At 38.3% G+C, this 18,706-nt stretch overlaps 2 protein-coding genes across 5 annotated transcripts in view; both read left to right on the top strand.

The window, feature by feature from the left end:
• MAGT1 (magnesium transporter 1) overlaps window positions 1-13,515 on the top strand; it is a 14,867-nt gene extending 1,352 nt beyond the window's left edge. Inside the window, exons 1-11 of one of the 3 annotated variants that reach the window (XR_003256756.1) lie at window positions 170-304; window positions 1,404-1,573; window positions 2,422-2,539; window positions 3,834-3,974; window positions 4,502-4,642; window positions 4,981-5,070; window positions 7,605-7,668; window positions 9,758-9,832; window positions 11,088-11,178; window positions 11,801-11,891; window positions 12,208-13,515. Coding sequence is in view for 2 of the 3 variants with exons in the window: in XM_026086296.1 (XP_025942081.1) it covers window positions 185-304; window positions 1,404-1,573; window positions 2,422-2,539; window positions 3,834-3,974; window positions 4,502-4,642; window positions 4,981-5,070; window positions 7,605-7,668; window positions 9,758-9,832; window positions 11,088-11,178; window positions 11,801-11,816 (1,026 nt within the window). In the remaining variant the exon portion in view is untranslated. Of the gene's footprint in view, window positions 1-169; window positions 305-1,403; window positions 1,574-2,421; window positions 2,540-3,833; window positions 3,975-4,501; window positions 4,643-4,980; window positions 5,071-7,604; window positions 7,669-9,757; window positions 9,833-11,087; window positions 11,179-11,800 lie in introns of those variants that run through there. The other 2 variants (XM_026086296.1, XM_026086297.1) reach the window with 2 other exon arrangements.
• A 5,008-nt stretch (window positions 13,516-18,523) lies between these two features.
• The window catches only part of ATRX (ATRX, chromatin remodeler), a 95,116-nt gene continuing 94,933 nt past the window's right edge, over window positions 18,524-18,706 (top strand). For both annotated transcript variants that reach the window (XM_026086319.1, XM_026086314.1), the window contains exon 1: window positions 18,524-18,695. In XM_026086319.1, the coding sequence (XP_025942104.1) occupies window positions 18,676-18,695 (20 nt within the window). In that variant the 5' untranslated portion in view covers window positions 18,524-18,675. The remainder of the gene's footprint in view (window positions 18,696-18,706) is intronic.

The raw sequence follows: 18,706 nt of genomic DNA, 5'->3' as shown, positions 1-18,706 counted from the left end.
GCTCCGCCAGCCAATCAAGCGGCTCCAGCTTGCCTCGTTTCTATTGGCTAATGAGAGCCCGAGGGAAGGAAAGATTAGCGAATAGGAAGCTGGCGGTAGGTAGGGGATCGGCTCCGCCTCCAATAGGGAGTAGCTGGCAGTGCTATTGGGCCTGTGGGTCCGCGCCTGCCGAGGCTTCCAGCCAATGGGCACGAGGCACCGGGGAGACGGGGCAGCCATGGCGGCGCTGCCGGTGCTGGCGCTGCTGCTGCTGCTGCTGGCGGCGTGGGGGGGGCCGGGGGCCGCGGCGCAGAAGCGGAAGGAGGTGAGGAGCCGCCGCCGCCGCCCTGCTCCGGCACGAGGGGCCGCGGCGGGCTCCCGCCTCAGGCGGAGGCGCCGCGAGGGGGGAGCCTGGAGGCGCGCGTGGGGCCCGCGGCCTGCGGCGGGGTCGGCCGCGGAGGCTTGCGAGCTCTGCAGGGCTGCGTTTTGCTTGCTCTCTTTTATTTTCCTTAAGTATGTGTGGCTCCGCTTTCTTTTTTTCTTCCTTCCTTTCTTTTTTTTTTGTAGGAACTCTTTTAAGGTGTATTTCAGCTATCTGATGTTACTGTCTTCCTGCTGTGTGGGATTGTGGGGGAGCTTACCTGGTTAGGTTTGAATCACARCGATGTCACTTGATTCCACATACTAGCTTCTTCTAGGCTTTAAAAAGATCCCTTTACATATACTTTTTCAGTTGTAAGTCAAAAAAAGAGAGGAAAAAAAAAAGTAGTTAACTACTTACTGTGAACTCTTCCTCTGTCCCTGAAGAGGAGTGTTGGCAATGTGAGGAATAGATAAATATGATAAATACAATGCCACTTAGCTAATACTTTGAATAAAAGTGTAGAACTGATGCACCAGTTTCCATTTGTCTCTTCTAAAAGACAGGTTTAGTGTTGAGCACTCATGAGTTTTCTGAAATATTTACCGAGTTAAGTTTTTTAGCAATCCTGAAGTTTAGATGCTGAACTCATTTCCATAGTGTTTCCAGTGGCTGTGTCAATTCTGCTGCCCACTGAATTTTGAAACCTTTTGAAACAGAACATGGTGCTTGGTATGAAATAAAAACCTGATTGGTTTGACTGACTGGTTTGGGGTAGTTCATACACCTGAAATAGGTCTCCCAATTAGCAGCAAGAGAAAGTACTAATGAGCTGATAGTCATCTTCAGCATGTCTAATATTAAGTATATAAGCACTTAAAGCCATTAGCGTGACTGTCAAGGGACTGTGAATGCCCTCAAGAATCTTAATGTAGTATTACATCTTGTCAATGTTCTTATGAAATATTGTGCAATAGTTTGTTGTGTCACATATAAAGACTTTCAAGATTGTGTTGTTATAGATTWAAAAAAAAATTAACATTTCTTTGATTTTTGCTTTCAGATGGTGTTATCGGAAAAAGTGAGCCAGTTAATGGAGTGGGCTAGTAAAAGATCCGTTATCCGAATGAACGGAGACAAGTTTCGACGCCTTGTGAAGGCACCACCTAGAAATTATTCAGTGATTGTGATGTTCACTGCTCTTCAGCCTCACAGACAATGTGTTGTTTGCAAGTATGGACTTACTTCTAAATTAGAACTTGAAAATCTTCATATACCTTGTAGGAAATTAAATTTAGGAGGAGGATGAGGGTTTTTTTTTTCCATACACATGGGAGGAAGATACTAAAGCATGTCATAGTAGATTTTTCTTTGAAGTTAAGTGTGTGGGAATAATGTGTAATACATATGTGGAAAAAATAATGTAATCCTTAATGATTTGATCGCTCTCCTGAAATTATTGCTGCTATGCAGACAGAATATTCGTTCTAATAGGCTTCTGGAAAAGTGTAGGATGAAAACTCAGCTTTCCTGGCATGAGCTGCTGAGAAAGAGGAATATTTGCAGAATTACTGCTGGCATTGCACTGTAAAAGTTGCTGTTAATACATTGATTGGCACTTACTTACTTAGATAATATGGTAGATCCTTAAATATATTATGCTATTTATATATTGATTCAGAGGAGGCAGTGGTCTGTAAAGATGAATTTTGTACCTAGTTAGTTAAAACTAATTGGTTTCCTGTTTTCTGACACAGAGAAGAGGACATGCATGTATTCATTTTGGTGCTCCATAGACTAGCAAGTCATGAGCTGCTGTGTTCCGCTTCAAACTTCTCTAAGCRTCCCCCTGGAAATTACCATTGCTTTTGGTCACAACATCGCTTGTGTTTGACCTCGCATTTCAAAACTGGTTGTACCAACTGCTGAATGTGGTTGTTAAATGAGTATCTAGCCTTGAACTTTTAAAAAACTGAACATTTGAAAATGAACGTAGAGAGGTGAACAGAGTGGATGGTTAGGGTCTGTAATTTGCATTTGGACAAACGTGATACAGCATTTCATTTTGTGCGTCTTTACAGGCAAGCTGATGAGGAATACCAGATTCTGGCAAACTCCTGGCGATATTCCAGTGCATTTACAAATAAGATTTTTTTTGCCATGGTAGATTTTGATGAAGGCTCAGATGTATTTCAAATGGTAATACCTTTCTCTTTCTCTTCAGACATTATTTTTAATTTGGATTTTGAAGAATGAGGACAAGAGGATAAAGATGTATACGAGATGTAATGTTACAATGATTAAAGAAATAATTGAAAAGTTAAATGCTGCCCCTCTAATTCAGAGGAAATGAGGAGAGTAGAGGGCAATAGCATTTTGGCAGTAATGTTAATAGCACTGACAATTCTGGAATAGGCACAAGGAATGAACTGGGTTATCTGATTGTTTCTGCTAGGTCTGTCTCATATAATACCATACAGTGTAAATTTTTAATGGAATTCTTCTTTAACTTTCAATGTTGGTTAATGTATTGCTTTTTGAAGTACCTGGTCATTTTGCTCTTCCATGAACATTATGTAACCAGATGTTTTTTTAATGTACAAGAACGTTCCATATACACTTGCAATTCCAGATCAAGTTAATAGTTCATCATAGTTCTACAAATTTTCAAAAAGATACTCATCTCAACATTTAAAAGCTACATAAATTAAGGAATGATATTTTAACAAATATAAACTTTTGGCCTGGAGAAGTGGAAATGGATGTCTTTATTTTTGTTAAATTTTTCCCATAGTGTGTTGTATCAACAATTCATTCATTAAGCTACAGTCTTTTATATTATTGTGCATATTCCTATTATGGTTTTGCACGTTTCTCTCAGAATAATAGCATCTGTAGAATGAACAGATTCCAAAAACCTGAAATGCTGTGGGGAAAAAAGGTCTTCATTAGGAAGAGATAGAACTTTATTTTATAAACAACTACTTTATTCCTACTTATCTATTATAAATCTCCTACTAACTGGACTGAATATTTTGAATCACCTGTTAGCTTTAGCCCTGAATACTAATGAAAGCACATCAGTCACATTAGAAAGCCCTCTTGGTTGTGAAAAAATCTACTGAGAAATAACCTTTTTTCCTTAAGAGATAGGGATCAACATATTTCTGAATACTAAAAAGAAAACAGCATGGAATGTACAGGGAAAATATGCAAAATTCATCTGTCATGTGTATTGATTTCTGTTTTAGAACAGGTGAGAATTTAGGCTGTTTTATAAGATATAGAAGTTCAAGCTTCTGTGCTGTCTCTCCCCCCCCCATTGTCAATGAAATCTATCTAATGAAAAGTTCCTTTTTCTGTGGTTGATTTAGTGAGTATACTATGTTGCAAAATGCAAATGAAGTGTCTACAGAAATGAGAGCATGTGCTAAGAGACTTCTCAGTGCTGTTCATTCTGTGATTTTATTTATTTATTTWTTTTTTAATACAGCTAAACATGAATTCTGCTCCAACGTTCATTAACTTTCCTGCTAAAGGGAAGCCTAAGCGGGGTGACACATATGAACTTCAGGTGCGAGGCTTTGCAGCTGAGCAGCTTGCTCGTTGGGTGGCTGACAGAACTGATGTCAATGTAAGTGTAGCTAGATTTCCCCTTCCTGAGCACTTTCTTATTATTATGTGATGTTACCTATGAAATATCTGTCAGTTGTGTTTTGTGGATAGCAGTGTACTCAGCTACTCTAAATAGTTCTAGTCTACAAATTCTAGATTGGGCCCACAAGATTTTTTTAAAAGCCACTGCATCTTTAAGGATTTTTGGATTATTACATTCTGTGCAACATTTTGTGTTCTTCTGTCTGATAAAGTGGTAAGACTCATCTCCTTCCTTCTCCCTTTTCTCTTCCTGTGGAAGAAAAGCAGGTTTTGAATTATTTGGTAGAGTAAAAGTGTATAAAAGACTTGCATAACTTTTGTTACAATAAAGGAAGAAGAAGCATTAATAACTTTGCTAGAATCAGGTTTATTGTGTTTAAAATAAAAAATAAAAAAATGGGGGGGTTGTTCTTCCACTCTAGTATATTGTGTATTTTAGGAGAAGTGAGAATATAATGTATGTTCCTGTTGAGGGAAATTAATTTAAATATCCTTTGTGCATAGATTCGTGTGATAAGGCCACCAAATTATGCTGGACCACTGATGTTAGGACTGCTGCTGGCTGTCATTGGAGGCCTTGTATATTTGCGTGGAAGCAATCTGGATTTTCTGTATAACAAAACTGGCTGGGCRTTTGCTGCTTTGGTGAGTAATCGTAACTCTTGTCTGCCTGTTGCCATGAGGTTTATAACAATTTAAATCTTAAGCCTTTGTTTAAAGAAGTTCAAATTTAGTAGAGAAAAATGAGATGCATTTAGCTTTTCTTCTTGGTAGTCTGATAATTTTATTTGATCCTTTTTATTTTTTTATTTTTTCCCTTCCAGTTGAGTTAATGCTTGATTAGATGCTTTTATGCTGGTAAAAGATAGGACAGTGCAAAGTCTAAGGTTGAGTGCCAAGGCAGTACTTTTTGGTATGAAATGAAAAGCAATTGGGTGAAACAAGATAATTCTTATTGATTAGTGTTCTTCTTTTCTTTTTAGTGTTTTGTATTAGCAATGACATCAGGCCAGATGTGGAACCACATTAGAGGGCCACCATATGCTCATAAGAATCCCCACACAGGACAAGTGGTAAGCCAATTTTCTTTGTTTAGTTATTGTGTAGAAATACAATAGAAACACAGAATAGGCCAACATTAAAAGAGGAAAGTCAGAGTGCAAATTCTATTCTTGGCTTCTTTCTTAGTAAGTCAGTGAGGCAAATCTTGTAGTCAGCAAGGCAGATTAAAAAGCTGCTGATTGGTTCGGAGAGGATCTGTCCTCTCGGAATATATGCCTGCAAAAGAAGGGTTTTATAGGTACGCTGTGGGAACAGGAAGAATGTTAGAGCTCCAGTCAGGATTTAGATGATGCTCTGGTTAGCTTTATCCTTTTCTTGGCTCAAGTAGAACAAGACATTCTGTTTTGGATAAAGGTCAGTATTTTGTGATCATGTAGTAGTAAAGTAAGAGTTTGCAAACAAAGTGCTGGTGTTCTGTAATTGCTGTGTGATGATTTCAATTCTGTCACTTAGAATTCCATCTTAATAGGAAGGTCATTGCTACAGTCTCTTCTCGTCCAGTGATCAGTATTAATTCTGTAAGAATGGTGGTATTCTGTGATGTTCTAAGAGTAAGAAGTGCAAGAGAGACGTTCAAAGAGTTCTAAGGTCAAACATGGCTTTGTAGGTGTTTTGTTTCTTTTTTTAAAGGTRTATTGCTTCCTGTGCTTAGTAATAAGCTTTTTAAGAGAGAGAATAAGAAATACAATTCTCAGACTACAAATGTTAAGATTAATTTACTAGATAATAACATGCTCAGTTTCATGTTAGAAACTGCTCAAAGTGCTTCCTGTGCAATAAAGCAATAGACAACAGGGCATGCTGGTTCTAGAGTGTTGCCCTGGAGGCTGTTATTGTTGCTTTAATACGAAGAGTTCAAGATCTTTTTAATTGTGGAAACTTCCRTTTTTCTAGTTATCATAGAAAGCTAAGCAGATACTAAAATAATGCTCTAGGGTACAGAGAATGGYGTACTGAGTTACCAAAACTATTTGCTAACAAGGTGTTTGGGGCAGGGAGTTTCTCCCTTGCTTTAGAACCTAAGGTCAGCATTTCTTTCATCCTTCTTGTTTCCTGTCTCCCCCTTAAGTGCAAGTAAAACATATGTGATGTGCTTTGGAGGAAGAATAATGAAAATGCTTTTTGCTTAGGTTCTGAGGGTAGATTATTTTACATGACTTAATCTGTTCCATCTCTGGCCCTTCTATACCTCTTTTAACTATTCCTGTTTGTTTTCACGTTTTCATATCACTGCTCACTTGTCTGTGACATTGCTTTACCCTCTCATGTACATATGTGGTATTTCTAGTTATGAGGAGGCATGATGGGTCTAGATTGCTAACAGTGTAAGATAGGTGCTTATGGTGGGTCTTTACATGATAAATGGTCTTATTGCTAAACCTGGTAAAAATCTTCCTCTTAGCTACTCTACCCATCTAATAACTCCCATATAAATATGTTTTGAGGTTCTTGAGATAAATTATGGATATCTGGTGATCTTAAACTTGTGAAATCCCACTCATGGGAAAGATTAGTTTTAGCATGGCTTGAAATATGCTGTCTTGTACATAATACCACATGAGATTCACTGTAAGAGTAGTCTTTATGTATTGGGGATACTGCGTCTCTTAAGATGCTTACACATATTGGCTGTTCTCATGTATTTTACTCAGAAAGGAAATTAGTCTGGTTATGTCCTTTCATGTCCAGTTAGGTGGGTTCAGGCCCTCTGTATTTTTTTCATTAAAAAGCTGATCTGTTCATCCAACATGCTTTTCTACTTAGGTATAACATCACAGCATCGTGGGATGTAGAGCTTCCCRTAAGGGATTCAATAACAGTGGGCTTAACTTTGGAATTCAAACTTTGTTAACCCACTTAGGTTCTTCTTGTGTGTATGTGTGTTCGCAAACACGTACTAACCATCTGAGTCAACTTGTAGAGTGGAAGTTCTTATTCAACATGTCTTCTCGGAAACATTTCCTCTTGTTTTGTAATATTTCTTCTGTTTACCTCGTTCATAAGCCCTTTTTGATCTTAATATGGAGACTAAAGAATAAAGCTTCAACTCTGTTAGTAATGACTTTCCTTTTCTGGGTATGCCAGGGGAAGACTTCAAATGCTGGCGAGTAGGGTCTACATGCAGCTTGAAGAGAATGCCCCTAAGCACCAGAGCAATCTAGGCAGCAGAACGATCTGGGTCTGAGGGTGGATCAGGCTTGGATAACAGTGGGTGTGGGAGAACATGGTTGTGGTGTTTTGCACTGCAAAACAAGGAATCTGGGTCATGAAGGTCATAGCTGCACTTGCATTGTTATAATCTGACTGCTGTTTTGGGCTGATTGCACTTGATACTAGAGGGGAGAGATTTGATGCTGCTGTCACACCCTCCCCTCCCAATCAAATCAATGGTCAGCAGTTGAAATTGTTCACACACCTTCTGGGCTACAACTTCTGTGAGTCCTGAAAGAAACAGTGCAAAAACAGTTTCAAGCTTCATAGCTGTTAATTATTTTAAAGTTGACTCCAGTCTTTCTTAAATTCAATTGCTTTTTGTCTCTTACAGAACTATATCCATGGGAGCAGCCAAGCCCAATTTGTGGCAGAAACACACATTGTTCTTCTGTTTAGTATCCTTCTTAGATGCATGCGGTTGGTGACAGTTTTTCTGCTAACTTATACTAATGCCTTTTCTTTGAGTACTTTGTCAAGTCTCGTATCTGTCACCTCATACTGATGCAGAAACTTGTAGAGCTTTCCTGTGTTGACAGCTATGCTTTTCTTATGCCAAAGATCTTTAAGTTGAAAAGAAAATTGTTTACTGATCTTTCTTGCCACTTTCTTCCTCGCTCTATTACTGAACTGAATACAGTGTTAAAGACGTGGATTCTTGTGGAACCACATTAGGATAGCCCCTGTTCTTCTGCATGTCTCTTATCTTTTTGATCTCTCTCACTGAATTCTTGCTTTGGTGTTGAATTTTTTCCTTTATTACTGATCTATCTTCTTTTATTTTTTTTTGCTTATCTTTGCTTTTAGTCTTAGTTTTCATTCATGATAATGATTCAGAACTTTTCCTTGCCAGTATTATGCCATCAAGAAAGGTGGGCAGAAACTTACATGTTGAGCTCTTGCCTTTCCCATTTATATAAAAATTTCTTTTGAGTGATAGGAATACTCTGAAATTCAGTACTCTTCCTCAGCTCACACATGTTTTTGATCCATCACTTGTAACTGTCGTTATCTGTGACCCAAACTTTTCTTTCTTGTCTTGTCACCTGTAACAGCCTATGCATTATTTTGTCTTCATTCAGGAATTCTTCTTGTTTCTTTTTTTTTTCCAAATACTGTCTGTCTTGCAGCTTTACAGTCCCAATTTGTCAACATTTTCATAGTACACAAGTGCACAGAATAGCAAAYTTACTTTTAGGCACATCAGTTAGTTTCTCACTTACCAGTATAGCCTCAATATTTAATTTAATATTTTATTTTATTTAATTTCAGAGTACCTGTCCCCTTCTGTACTTCCTGACCATGATTTATAAGTCATCTTTGTTGCAAGAACAGTAAGGTTCTTAAACCCAGTGACTTCAGCTACTTTCTCTCTTTTCTCTTCTTTTTAATCTTTTCCAAATCTCAATTTCACAAGTGGCATATTGTTTTTTTCCTTATTAGATGATACAAAGTAAGCAATTGGTGTTTAAATATTCTGGTGTTGAAAGAACTTTATACTCTTGCTGTGTATTTACTATCAAAAGTATTTTTTTTAACTGAGAAACTCTATTTGGAGGAGGACTTCTGATTTTCCTTTCCCTAGCTATTACTGTACTGCTGATGCATCTAATCAGATGCAACCTGACAACTTTGCTTATTTGTGCTAATGTTATCTTACTGTGGACTCTAAAATATTTTGCTATCCATACCKTTGTGGACCAAATATACCAACTGCTGTAGAATTTAACAAAAAGAAAGTTGGTAAGATTCCTTTAGGCTGAAGTCAGTTTTCTCCTGTGTTTCTCTTATGCTGAAGGTGGACTGCATATGAAATTGAAAAATCTCTTATCATTCCCATTGCAGTCCATGATAAATACTCCTCATTTCATGAGCAGGATTGCGGCTGAAACATCTACGCTGGAATGCAATTAAACCTCGGAGTTCTGCATTTCGTTTCAGTGAATCCACAATTTAGCTTTGTTAGGATTCACTCCTGACAAATATCAGGCCTTTTAAGTTGTCTGTGCTGCCTTAATTTTAGCAACTTTAATAATTTGTCAGTTGAAAAATTAATACTTAAATGTTGCTACTTGAAAGGTATCCTGTTACATTAAATACTGTTCAAATATTTTATTAATTTTTTAGCTGATTAAAAGGCACACATGTAAATAACGCTTGATTTTTTTCCAGTGGTGTAGAACAGTATTAGAAGCAGACCTACCTCTCTGTAGGAAGGAGTGTTATTTCATTACAAGCTGAGATAGTAAATGCAAATTTTTAAATTTGTGTTAAGAGACTCCCATATCTTCCAGTTTATATTTTAAACTAAATTATATGATTGAGTGCCTTTATGTTGCTTTTTTCTGTAGTTGCTTGTTTGGGGGGGAGGTCATTACTTTTTCCAGTGAGTTTTAATGCCCCAGGTGTTGGGTTAGAGCTGAATTTATGAAATTAGGAATGAGTGTATTGTATTTTTGTTGATTTAGCCTTAAACAGCATTCATAGATGGTGGTGTTACTTTAGGAATGGTACTCCTCCATGAAGCAGCTACTTCTGACATGGATGTGGGTAAACGAAAAAGTAAGTACTTTTGTCTCTATCAAGGGAAGACATTCAGTAAAGATTTCTGATACAGACACTAACAAAAATGTTTCTTCACTATGGAATTTCTTATTCTGTGTATTGGTCGTGTTTTTCTTTATTCCCTGTAAGTAGTTTCTGGCAAACAATGGCATTCAGAGTTTCCATGGACTCTGCCCTTCAGCCATGCAGTTGTTGGAACAGACATGGATTATAGAGTAGTGGAGTAAGCTAGTATTTCACAATTTGATCTTTCTTCTTTGAAGGGAAAAAAATAAAAAACAGACTTAGTTTAATGTTCTGACAACTGAAGAATAAGCCTAGAGGATTCCACATGGCCTTGCTTAATATCCAGGCAATCTGATGAGAATAGAGATAAGGCATCTTAAGACTTTTACTGTAGTAAACAAAGTAAAACCTAAGAAATGATCACAAAACAAAATACCCTAGAAAGCATCAGGCACTAACTTACTAAGGGTTTCATTATTTTAGCTGTCCAGGAAGAAAGAGGTAAGTTTTTCTTTTCTGACATTATTCTCATTTTACAGCTGTGTTCATAGCCATGTTTCAGTCCTACATGTCTGAGGCAATATGTCTGTTTTGGAGTAGGTGGATCTTTATTGTTTTCCTTCCCCAGTGCTATTCATGAAGGGTGCTTCAGCATAAAAGTGCATGCAGTCTTGTATAAAATGCACAAGAACTCTTTTGTATATGTGCTAATTCCTCTCTATTTGTTCACAGCAGCAGTCAGAACAGTAGTTTATTGGTTCCTGCTCAGATTTCCTTAAAACAATTGGACCTGTGGTGGTACCAAGTGAAACAGCTTTCTACTTACGCTGGGAGTGCATGCATGTGTGCTTACTGATTTCCTTTCCTTAGTTGGTTTATTGTATACTTTGCACCTTTAAGCAGAAGTGAATCCTTTGTTTTTTCGGCAGCATTTGGAGTTGCTTAGCAAAGTGCAAGATAAACTCAAAGACCTTTTTGGGTGAAAGGGAGATATACAGGTGCTTTGCAGCATTTTGTTGGTAAGGGAGAGAAGAAGGGACTTGAACCAATGCTATAAAATGGACTTATAGTGGGAATTTGAAAGAGAATTGATGTTAACGTAATTCTTCTCTGTGACCATAACAAAGCTCTTATCTGACCAAATAAATCTGTAAATATTGCAGAATGCTTTTGAAAACCCCAGCTACAGGGGTATTTTCAGAGAGGACTGTCACTTTGCCTTAATCCTCTTCTGTATCTCTTGCAGTCATGTGTATTGCTGGTATTGGCTTGGTGGTGTTGTTCTTCAGTTGGTTACTCTCTGTCTTCAGATCTAAATACCATGGCTACCCATACAGGTTTGGTTTTTCTGCTGCTCCAGTCATTGTTTTGCTATACGTTGCAGTACAGCTGTATTGCCGTCAACTTTTCTGGAGGAATTGGGAAAAATGCAAATAAGGACTTAAAGATTGAAAGTAATAATGGAAGTTTTTATATCTTGACTGCCTGCTTATGAAAGGATCTGTTCCTTCTTGTCTAGTAATGTTAATATAAATCAGAATGGAGAATTAGGCAAAGAGCTTATTTTCCAAAATGCAATTTGGTGGGAAATGCTTTTTTTTTAAACACTCATTTCTCAGTGATTAGTAATATTGGCTGATACAATGACCAAAAATACTGGTATTCTGTGGGTAACACCATTTTTCCATCTGGCCAAAGCAAAGATTGTGGTATTCCTTTTCATGCTATTACATATTATAAAATATTTATATTCTCGCATTGATACCTCAGCCAACATATGTTAAAAAATAAGTGCCTCTTTTCCATTTTTCTGTTCCTCCCTATTTATGCATCTTGATTATTAATCCTTATTCGTGAGAATGTCTGATTCTCTGGAGGTACGTGAAAGCTAAGTGAAATGTTGCACACCTTTATTTTTTTCTAAGATTAATAAGAATGTTTGTTCTTTTGTTCCTGCAGCTTCCTGATGAGTTAAAGGATTCCAGACTCTATAACACTGGAAGGGTGGTGACTCCGAAATTGTGTGTAATGCAATGGAAGAGCTAAATGTGTATGGTTCACGCTACCTCTCTTTACATTGAATGAGATAGTTAAACACTGAACCAAAGACAATGTGTAGTGCCTTAAGTATAACAAGCAATTTGCTGTGAAGGACACAGAGTATTAAGATGCAATCTCTCTTCATAAGCTTTACATCTTCTTAAACAACTTTATTTTAAATCTAGTGAAATTCAAAGTTTATTGTTTAGAACTACTATGTTTCCTTAGACTAACTATAAACTATTTTAAATTCAGTTGGATAATCTGTTTTCCATATTTTTTTTTTCCCTCAAATATTTATCACTTTATTTCCTATTCATGTGTAGCTGGTGACAGTTGCTTCTCTGGATCATGCTTTCTCATGGTTGAGGAAACTTCATCTTGTACCTGGAAACCTCTTCCTTCAGTCTGTATGTGACCCTTGGAGCATACTCCACATTGCAGTGGGAAATGGGCATATCTTAGAGCTGTATTTTAGTTTTGAGAAGGATACTTGATTGCTGTATGATGCAAGAGATTGCTTCACAGAGGAAGGGAGAGTTTTTAACAGGTAGAAATGACTTATTTTGATAACTTCAGGATTTTTATGTTAAGTGACATAATGTATGTTCTACTTGATATTCCAGATTCAAAAACAAAAAAAGCCAGGTACATTTCTTCTCCTTGTCCTTTCTCCAACCTCCCCCCCCCCCCCATACACACACATTAAATAACCAATAACTCCTATCCTCAGTTCAATTGAAATCCCCATTTGTTACAGGGCAACTTGTTCAATCATTCATCGAGAACTTTCTTTGATTGCCAAATGCTGAAATTAYCATGTAGGTTTTAAACACTGGCTCAAAGTCAGAAATATTCTTAGCCTGTTCCACACTCCCCTCCCAAAACTCTGAAAAACAGAACTACAAAGATAACTCTGTAGCATGAGTGACAGGATGTTAACTGCCTTTTAAGTTATTGCTCAGTGCCCTGACAAACCAGCAGGTAACAGTTTTTTAGTCTCTATTTAAGTTCTCATTATGTTTTCTGTTAATTTCCCTATACTCTTTTCAGTTTTTTCCTTGGAGAGGACAAGGGAGTGGGCAGAGACATCTAATCTCAGGATAAATGTTATTACCCCATGAAAGATTTGTTAGCCTTAAAATTAAGTGGATGCTCTTTTTGTTCTCTCGCAAAGATAATTTTGCCTTCGGGATTCTTAAAAAGACCTTGTGCCTCAGTCCAAACTTGTGTAGCTCGGTGCCTGTACTAGAGAAAATCTTCGCAGCCTGATTCAGTAATACTCCCTCAGGCTGTGGTAGCCTTGGAGGTCACTAGTCAGAGGCAAATATCATAAGACTTCTGTATCTTGCTTCTGCCTCTCCACTGTTTCAAGGGRTTAAAGAATTTGGACACTTTGAAGCTCCAAAAGGACTATATCATTCAAAGTACAATGTTTCTCTTATGCAAGCTTGTTGAATTAACATACATTTGAAGTGCCTTAACTCCACTAATTTAGTTGTTTGGTGATGTTTCAACATGTTGAGATGCATTTTTATGCCATACAGAATGACAAGCCTTAGTGGAATGGATAAATTGTGTGCTTGACTGGATTTTGGACAACTTTCAATAAAATTTTTTTAGTCTGTTCCATGTTCCTTTGTCTTTCAAACTTCATGTTAAAAGTTAAAAGTAAAAAAAAAAAAAGGAAGAAGACGACTACAGAAGAATCTGTTTTCTTCTGCTGTTGCTCCAACATGTTAATACGAGTGACTGTATGTGGTAAATAACCTGGATATGACTGACAAGACTGGATTGGCATTAATGTGTGTGCATTTGTGGGGAAAATATAGCCCAAAATGTCAATACTAGGGATCTTCTCATGTAGCCAGTTAAAAGCAAAGGGTCTCATGTTTTGTGTGCTTTTTTTTTTTGACAGCTGTCCTGAGGTGAAAATCTTGGCTTCCTGTAGTCATAGACAGAGCACTATAGTATTTCCAGAGGTGGAATCTAGTTAGCACTATAGATTTGCCTAGAAAATTCTGGATTGTTGTATCTGMTTTCCCACCCCTTTGCTACTTCAAGAATGCTTCCAGTGGTTCCAATAAACCTGTAAGTTGGTTCTCCTTAGCAGTGTAGGCCAAAGTGACTTAAAATGCCATTCTAAAGTAGTACAATTTTTTTCTTAAACTTTCAGTTTTGTTTCTAATTTTTCTGACTTGATGTATATTTTATTCTGCCCTTTTGAAAAGCATATAATCATATTGATTAACTTAAGACACGTACATCATGCTGGTGGATGGAGGGGAAATGCTGGTCTTCCATTTAAGGCAGTATACTTGTAAAATGATTCAGATTTTCCTCATTTTCCGTGCTGACTTTTCAAGCTGTATAAGATGAAACTAATGCTTGCTTTCTCCAATTGTTTTTCTGCTCTCTAGGCTGAAACTTAAGTGCRTAAAGGAGGGGACAAATATAATAGTGGAGCAGAAGAAGATTGAATGCTTGTGAGGACCTGTAGCAGACTTAGAGAGCATGCAGTCCTAGAAAGTTTTTTGATCTGCACAGCAGTTGAAAGGCAATGGCCAGGTATAATTGGGACACTGATTCTCCAGCTCTTGGGCCCACCAGCGTATGCGTTTTGCCCGAGTAGTTAATGTAACACACTTCTGGACAAGTAGAACAAGGGTGGAAGAGACAATGCTTTAGAGAATTGGTGTGTTAAGACTGGGAGTTGGATAGGGGCTGCCTCTTTTAGAAAGTGAGCCATTAAACAGCTTAGAAATACTGTAAAAGCTCACCTTAGAACATTTACTATAATAAAAGGAGCAAATGGTGTCTGGTTACTYTGCTGTAGTTGAAAATGGACTGTGGTTTCCTTAATGTGGCTGGCCACAGACTGCTTATTTTTCTGCTTTTGAGAAGGAGCTGTGGTATATTTGAATATTATTTTGAAATAATAGTAGCTAAAAGTAATTTAGGGAGTTCTCTGAGCTAAACCCAGGGCAGGTGAATAACTCAAGTTGGATTAATCTAGGCAAAGGTTTGTGTTTATCTAAAGGGGTAAGGTTACTGAAAGCTGCTCTCTTCAAATCATACTAGTGTGTGTTGAATGTGCTTCTTAAAGTAGTGGTGCTTAGTAGTCATTCCTCTAAGCCTTCTTCAGAGGAACTTCAGAACCACATGCTGTCCAGGGACGCAACTGCTTACTCTCCCAACAAGATGGAAAACGTGCTCAGGTCTGTGTCTCCAGTGTGTGGCTCGGTGCTCATGAAAATATCCATAATGCCCTGGAGGATGATGTCTGTGTGACTGGGCGTACATGCGCAATCACGTGTTTAAGATGCACAGTGAGACATGAGGGTAGGAATATGTCAAACCTTCTGGCAGGCAATGGGATAGCCATTTGTGTTTGAGGAATATGATGAGACAATGTTTGCTTGGAGGCTTTAGGAGCAAAGCCTAGATGCTATATAATTACAACTACAGGACATTTAGTTAAATGTACAGCAAAGCTAATTCCGAGCCTTGTTAAAAAGCATAGCAAACTTTTATTCCCACTCTACATTCCTGGAAAATCAAAGTAGAATTTTTAGAAGTACTAAAGAAGTACAATTGCTTAACTTTCTAAATGCTTGGGAACATCCAAAGAAAATTAGGTGCCTAAATTGCTTATGCTTGTTTGGATATGCTGCCCATAATAACAAATTATGCTAGATGGTGGCATCTTTTATACAAACTTCTGTGAGGTCTATAATGTTCACTATGTTTTATAGCAATAGTTTCTGATAGTGTATTAAGAGTTATCAGGTCACTTACAGAAGATCACTTGTGCTGAAATGACGTTTTTTTTTAAAACATGTTAGAATTACTAAATGCTTTCATCTGCTATGAGAAGTGAATTTTCTCACACAGAGTTTGGAAGAGTACTGGCATTTTATTTCTATAAGGGACTTTTGGATGTTCACTGCTTTTTCTCTTACTGAAAAGCTTTAATGATTGAATACAAACTACTACTAGATTGATTCCACATTATCACTTTGAGCTTTATTAAGAGGAAGAGAGTAACAGCAAAACATGAGAACAAAGTAAAGTTCTTGAGTAAGCCATCATCTGTTTTCAGTTATATTTATTCTCTGAATAGCGAATGAGTTCCATTGCACATAATCTATTCTAAAAACATGTCACTTCTAAAAGCTCAGATCTTGACCATTCCTATAAACTGAATTTAAACTTAGTGTTGTACTGTTCTGGATGGATTGTGCTACTTTTRTTGTAGAGAATCTGAACAAGATATAGAAGTAGTTTGTCTTTCTAGGTCAGGAGCATGGACAATTATTAAAACACTCTTGTCAAATGATAACGACTACGCATGTCTTTCAGCCATTTTTCTAAAAACTAGGCTAATACCTAGTTAAGAAAATTAATTACTATCATTATGAAATAAATTGGACAGTGATGAGACCCAACAGTGACCCTCCGTTTGTCCTGCAGACTGTAAGCTCAGTCTCTCCTCCGCTGAGCATATTGGAGCCAGCAGTGTCTGGTATAGCATTAGGGAAAGTGATCCTGCAGGCTGAGGAAAGCGAACTGTCGGCAGATTAGATCTGCAGAATGTATTTCTAGAGATTCATGCAACATCTGACATTATGCAGCCATCGGTGTGTTCCTACTGCCTCTGTTTTTGACAACCTGGCAATTAATAGTGTCTGTTTTTGTCTTTTGGAGTAATAGTTGGGAGATGGAAACATTTCCATTCTTAACTTGATCTTGCCTTTCCCTCACCATAGGATTTTTTTTTAAAGTGCATCTTAGGATGTAAGTTAGCAATTTGAGGCAATTAGATTTGTTTTTAAACTGCTTTCAAATACCTTCTTCCTTCTCCCAAGGATATAGAAACACTTACTAGTTTTACTCTGTGGTTTTGTTCTTTTACTACATAGTTTTAAATCAGTAGGGTATTAGTCCTTAAAGCAGACTAAATCCCTTGAAAAGGAGAAAAATTACAAGGAAGGTAAATATGTTGTGTACTTATTTTAATCACACAACTGAAATACCAACACAGATCTAAGAATAGGTATGCCTCCAGCTTAATATATCTATTCCTGTTATCAACTAGTGGCTAAAAAATTAAGATGGCTTTTTGCGAGTTTATTATAGAATTTGTAGCAGTTGGAGTTAACATGGATTTATTTTTCCTTCTAAAACCTATCTGAAAGGTAGGTGATGTTTTGGTCTTTTCAAATTGTAACATTGACCATGAGATAGCGTTGCTAACAAAAGCTGTTCTTCAATCTGCTGTTTGGTTTTAATAACATTCAGTACAGGATGTAATTCTTGCATAAAAGTCAATTCTAAAGCAAATTATGTTTAGACTGATTTGTAGAATTTCCCTGGGAGATGTAAGGTTATATGTGCTGAAATCTAAAAATGCTATTTATTCTACTCCTAGCCTTTTTGAATGAAATACATATTAAGGAGAGGTTATACTTAAAATGACAGGGCTTCCACTTACAAGCTTTCTCTCATTTTGCGCATTGCATTATGAGGCTAGGTGACATTTTTAATCTGTTCAGAAAAATTGCCCATTTTCAAARTTGGTTGTCTTCATAAGTGAATAATATTTTACTTGTCATCTGTTTCAAATTCTGTCCAGTAGTAGACTTGGTATTTGGAGTCAGTTCTTCCGCTTTGGTGGTGAGAGAAGACTGAGGTTTACCCCAAACTCCAGCCAGGATTGCTGCCTTATTTAAGCAAGTGTGTGACTTCCCTCCCCCCGCAAATAGGATATATCTCTGTCCTCTTGGGTTCCAGTGGATTTTAACATTTGACAGGAAAACAGAAGCTGCTAGTAAAGCAGGAAAATGATTTTGTCATACCTTTGTCTTGCATGAAACTGCCAATAAGTTATCATCAGTGTGTTTCCTTATAGAATTTTCTGTTATTTAAAAAAAAAAAAAAAAATCATAGCAAGGCTGGGCCTAAGCTACTAGCTACAAATGTAGAGCCTCGCTTAAGTTGGGTGCAGTTCAAGTTGAGCCTTGATAATTCTCAGTATAGGTTACACTATGCATAGCTCACTGTCTTTTTATTTTCCGTTTTCAAAATCTCTTCTGTGCTCATGTCCTGGTCCACTTTGAGTTCAGTGGTTGGTCCTTACAGAGGCCTGGGGTCATTCTGGGCTCTCTGCAGAGTTTTGGCAGGCATGGTGGTAGTGTTCTTCACATGGCTGATGGTCTATTTGAAACAGTGTGATTAATTTGCCGCTTCCTAGCTGTGGGATGTGCCCGTAGCTGGGGGGTGGGGGCGAGGAAGCCCCCTTGCTCCGCCTCCTGCAGCCCTGCTCCCCGCCTTTGCTCGTGGGCAGCTGTGTAATAAATACATATGGTAATTGGCTGCCACTAAAACGGCCGAGAGTAGTTGGGCACCCAGAGGCTGGAGCCCCCTGCTGGGCAAAATAGCCAATACACTTCTGGTCTGGAGTGATGTCATGGGGCTGGGTGCATGACGTCAGGCCCCCGCCGCTGATGTAACCCCGCGGCTAGCCAATCAGAGCGGGGAAGGACGGGGAGGTGACGTGAGCGACCCTAGCAACAGGCCCCGTCGGAGCGGCCCAATTAGAAAATCGATGGGGGCGGCAAGCAGCCAATCGGCGCCGGCGAAGGAGGAAGGCGGCAGGAGGCAGGTCTCCCTCAGCCTCCCTCCGACAAGATGGCGGCGGCGCTGGCGATGGCGGCAATAACGGCTTTGTCTCCTTTCAGCGCCTGAGCCCGGTTCCGGCCCGGCCGGCCGCACCGAGCAGCGGCAGCGGAGACATGACCGCAGAGCCCATGAGGTACGGCTGGG

Source organism: Apteryx rowi, unplaced genomic scaffold (genome assembly GCF_003343035.1).
Source record: "Apteryx rowi isolate R43461 unplaced genomic scaffold, aptRow1 scaffold_69, whole genome shotgun sequence".
Taxonomy (NCBI): domain Eukaryota; kingdom Metazoa; phylum Chordata; class Aves; order Apterygiformes; family Apterygidae; genus Apteryx; species Apteryx rowi.
Note: the sequence above shows the minus strand (reverse complement) of the source record. Positions and strands in the feature narration are given on the sequence as shown.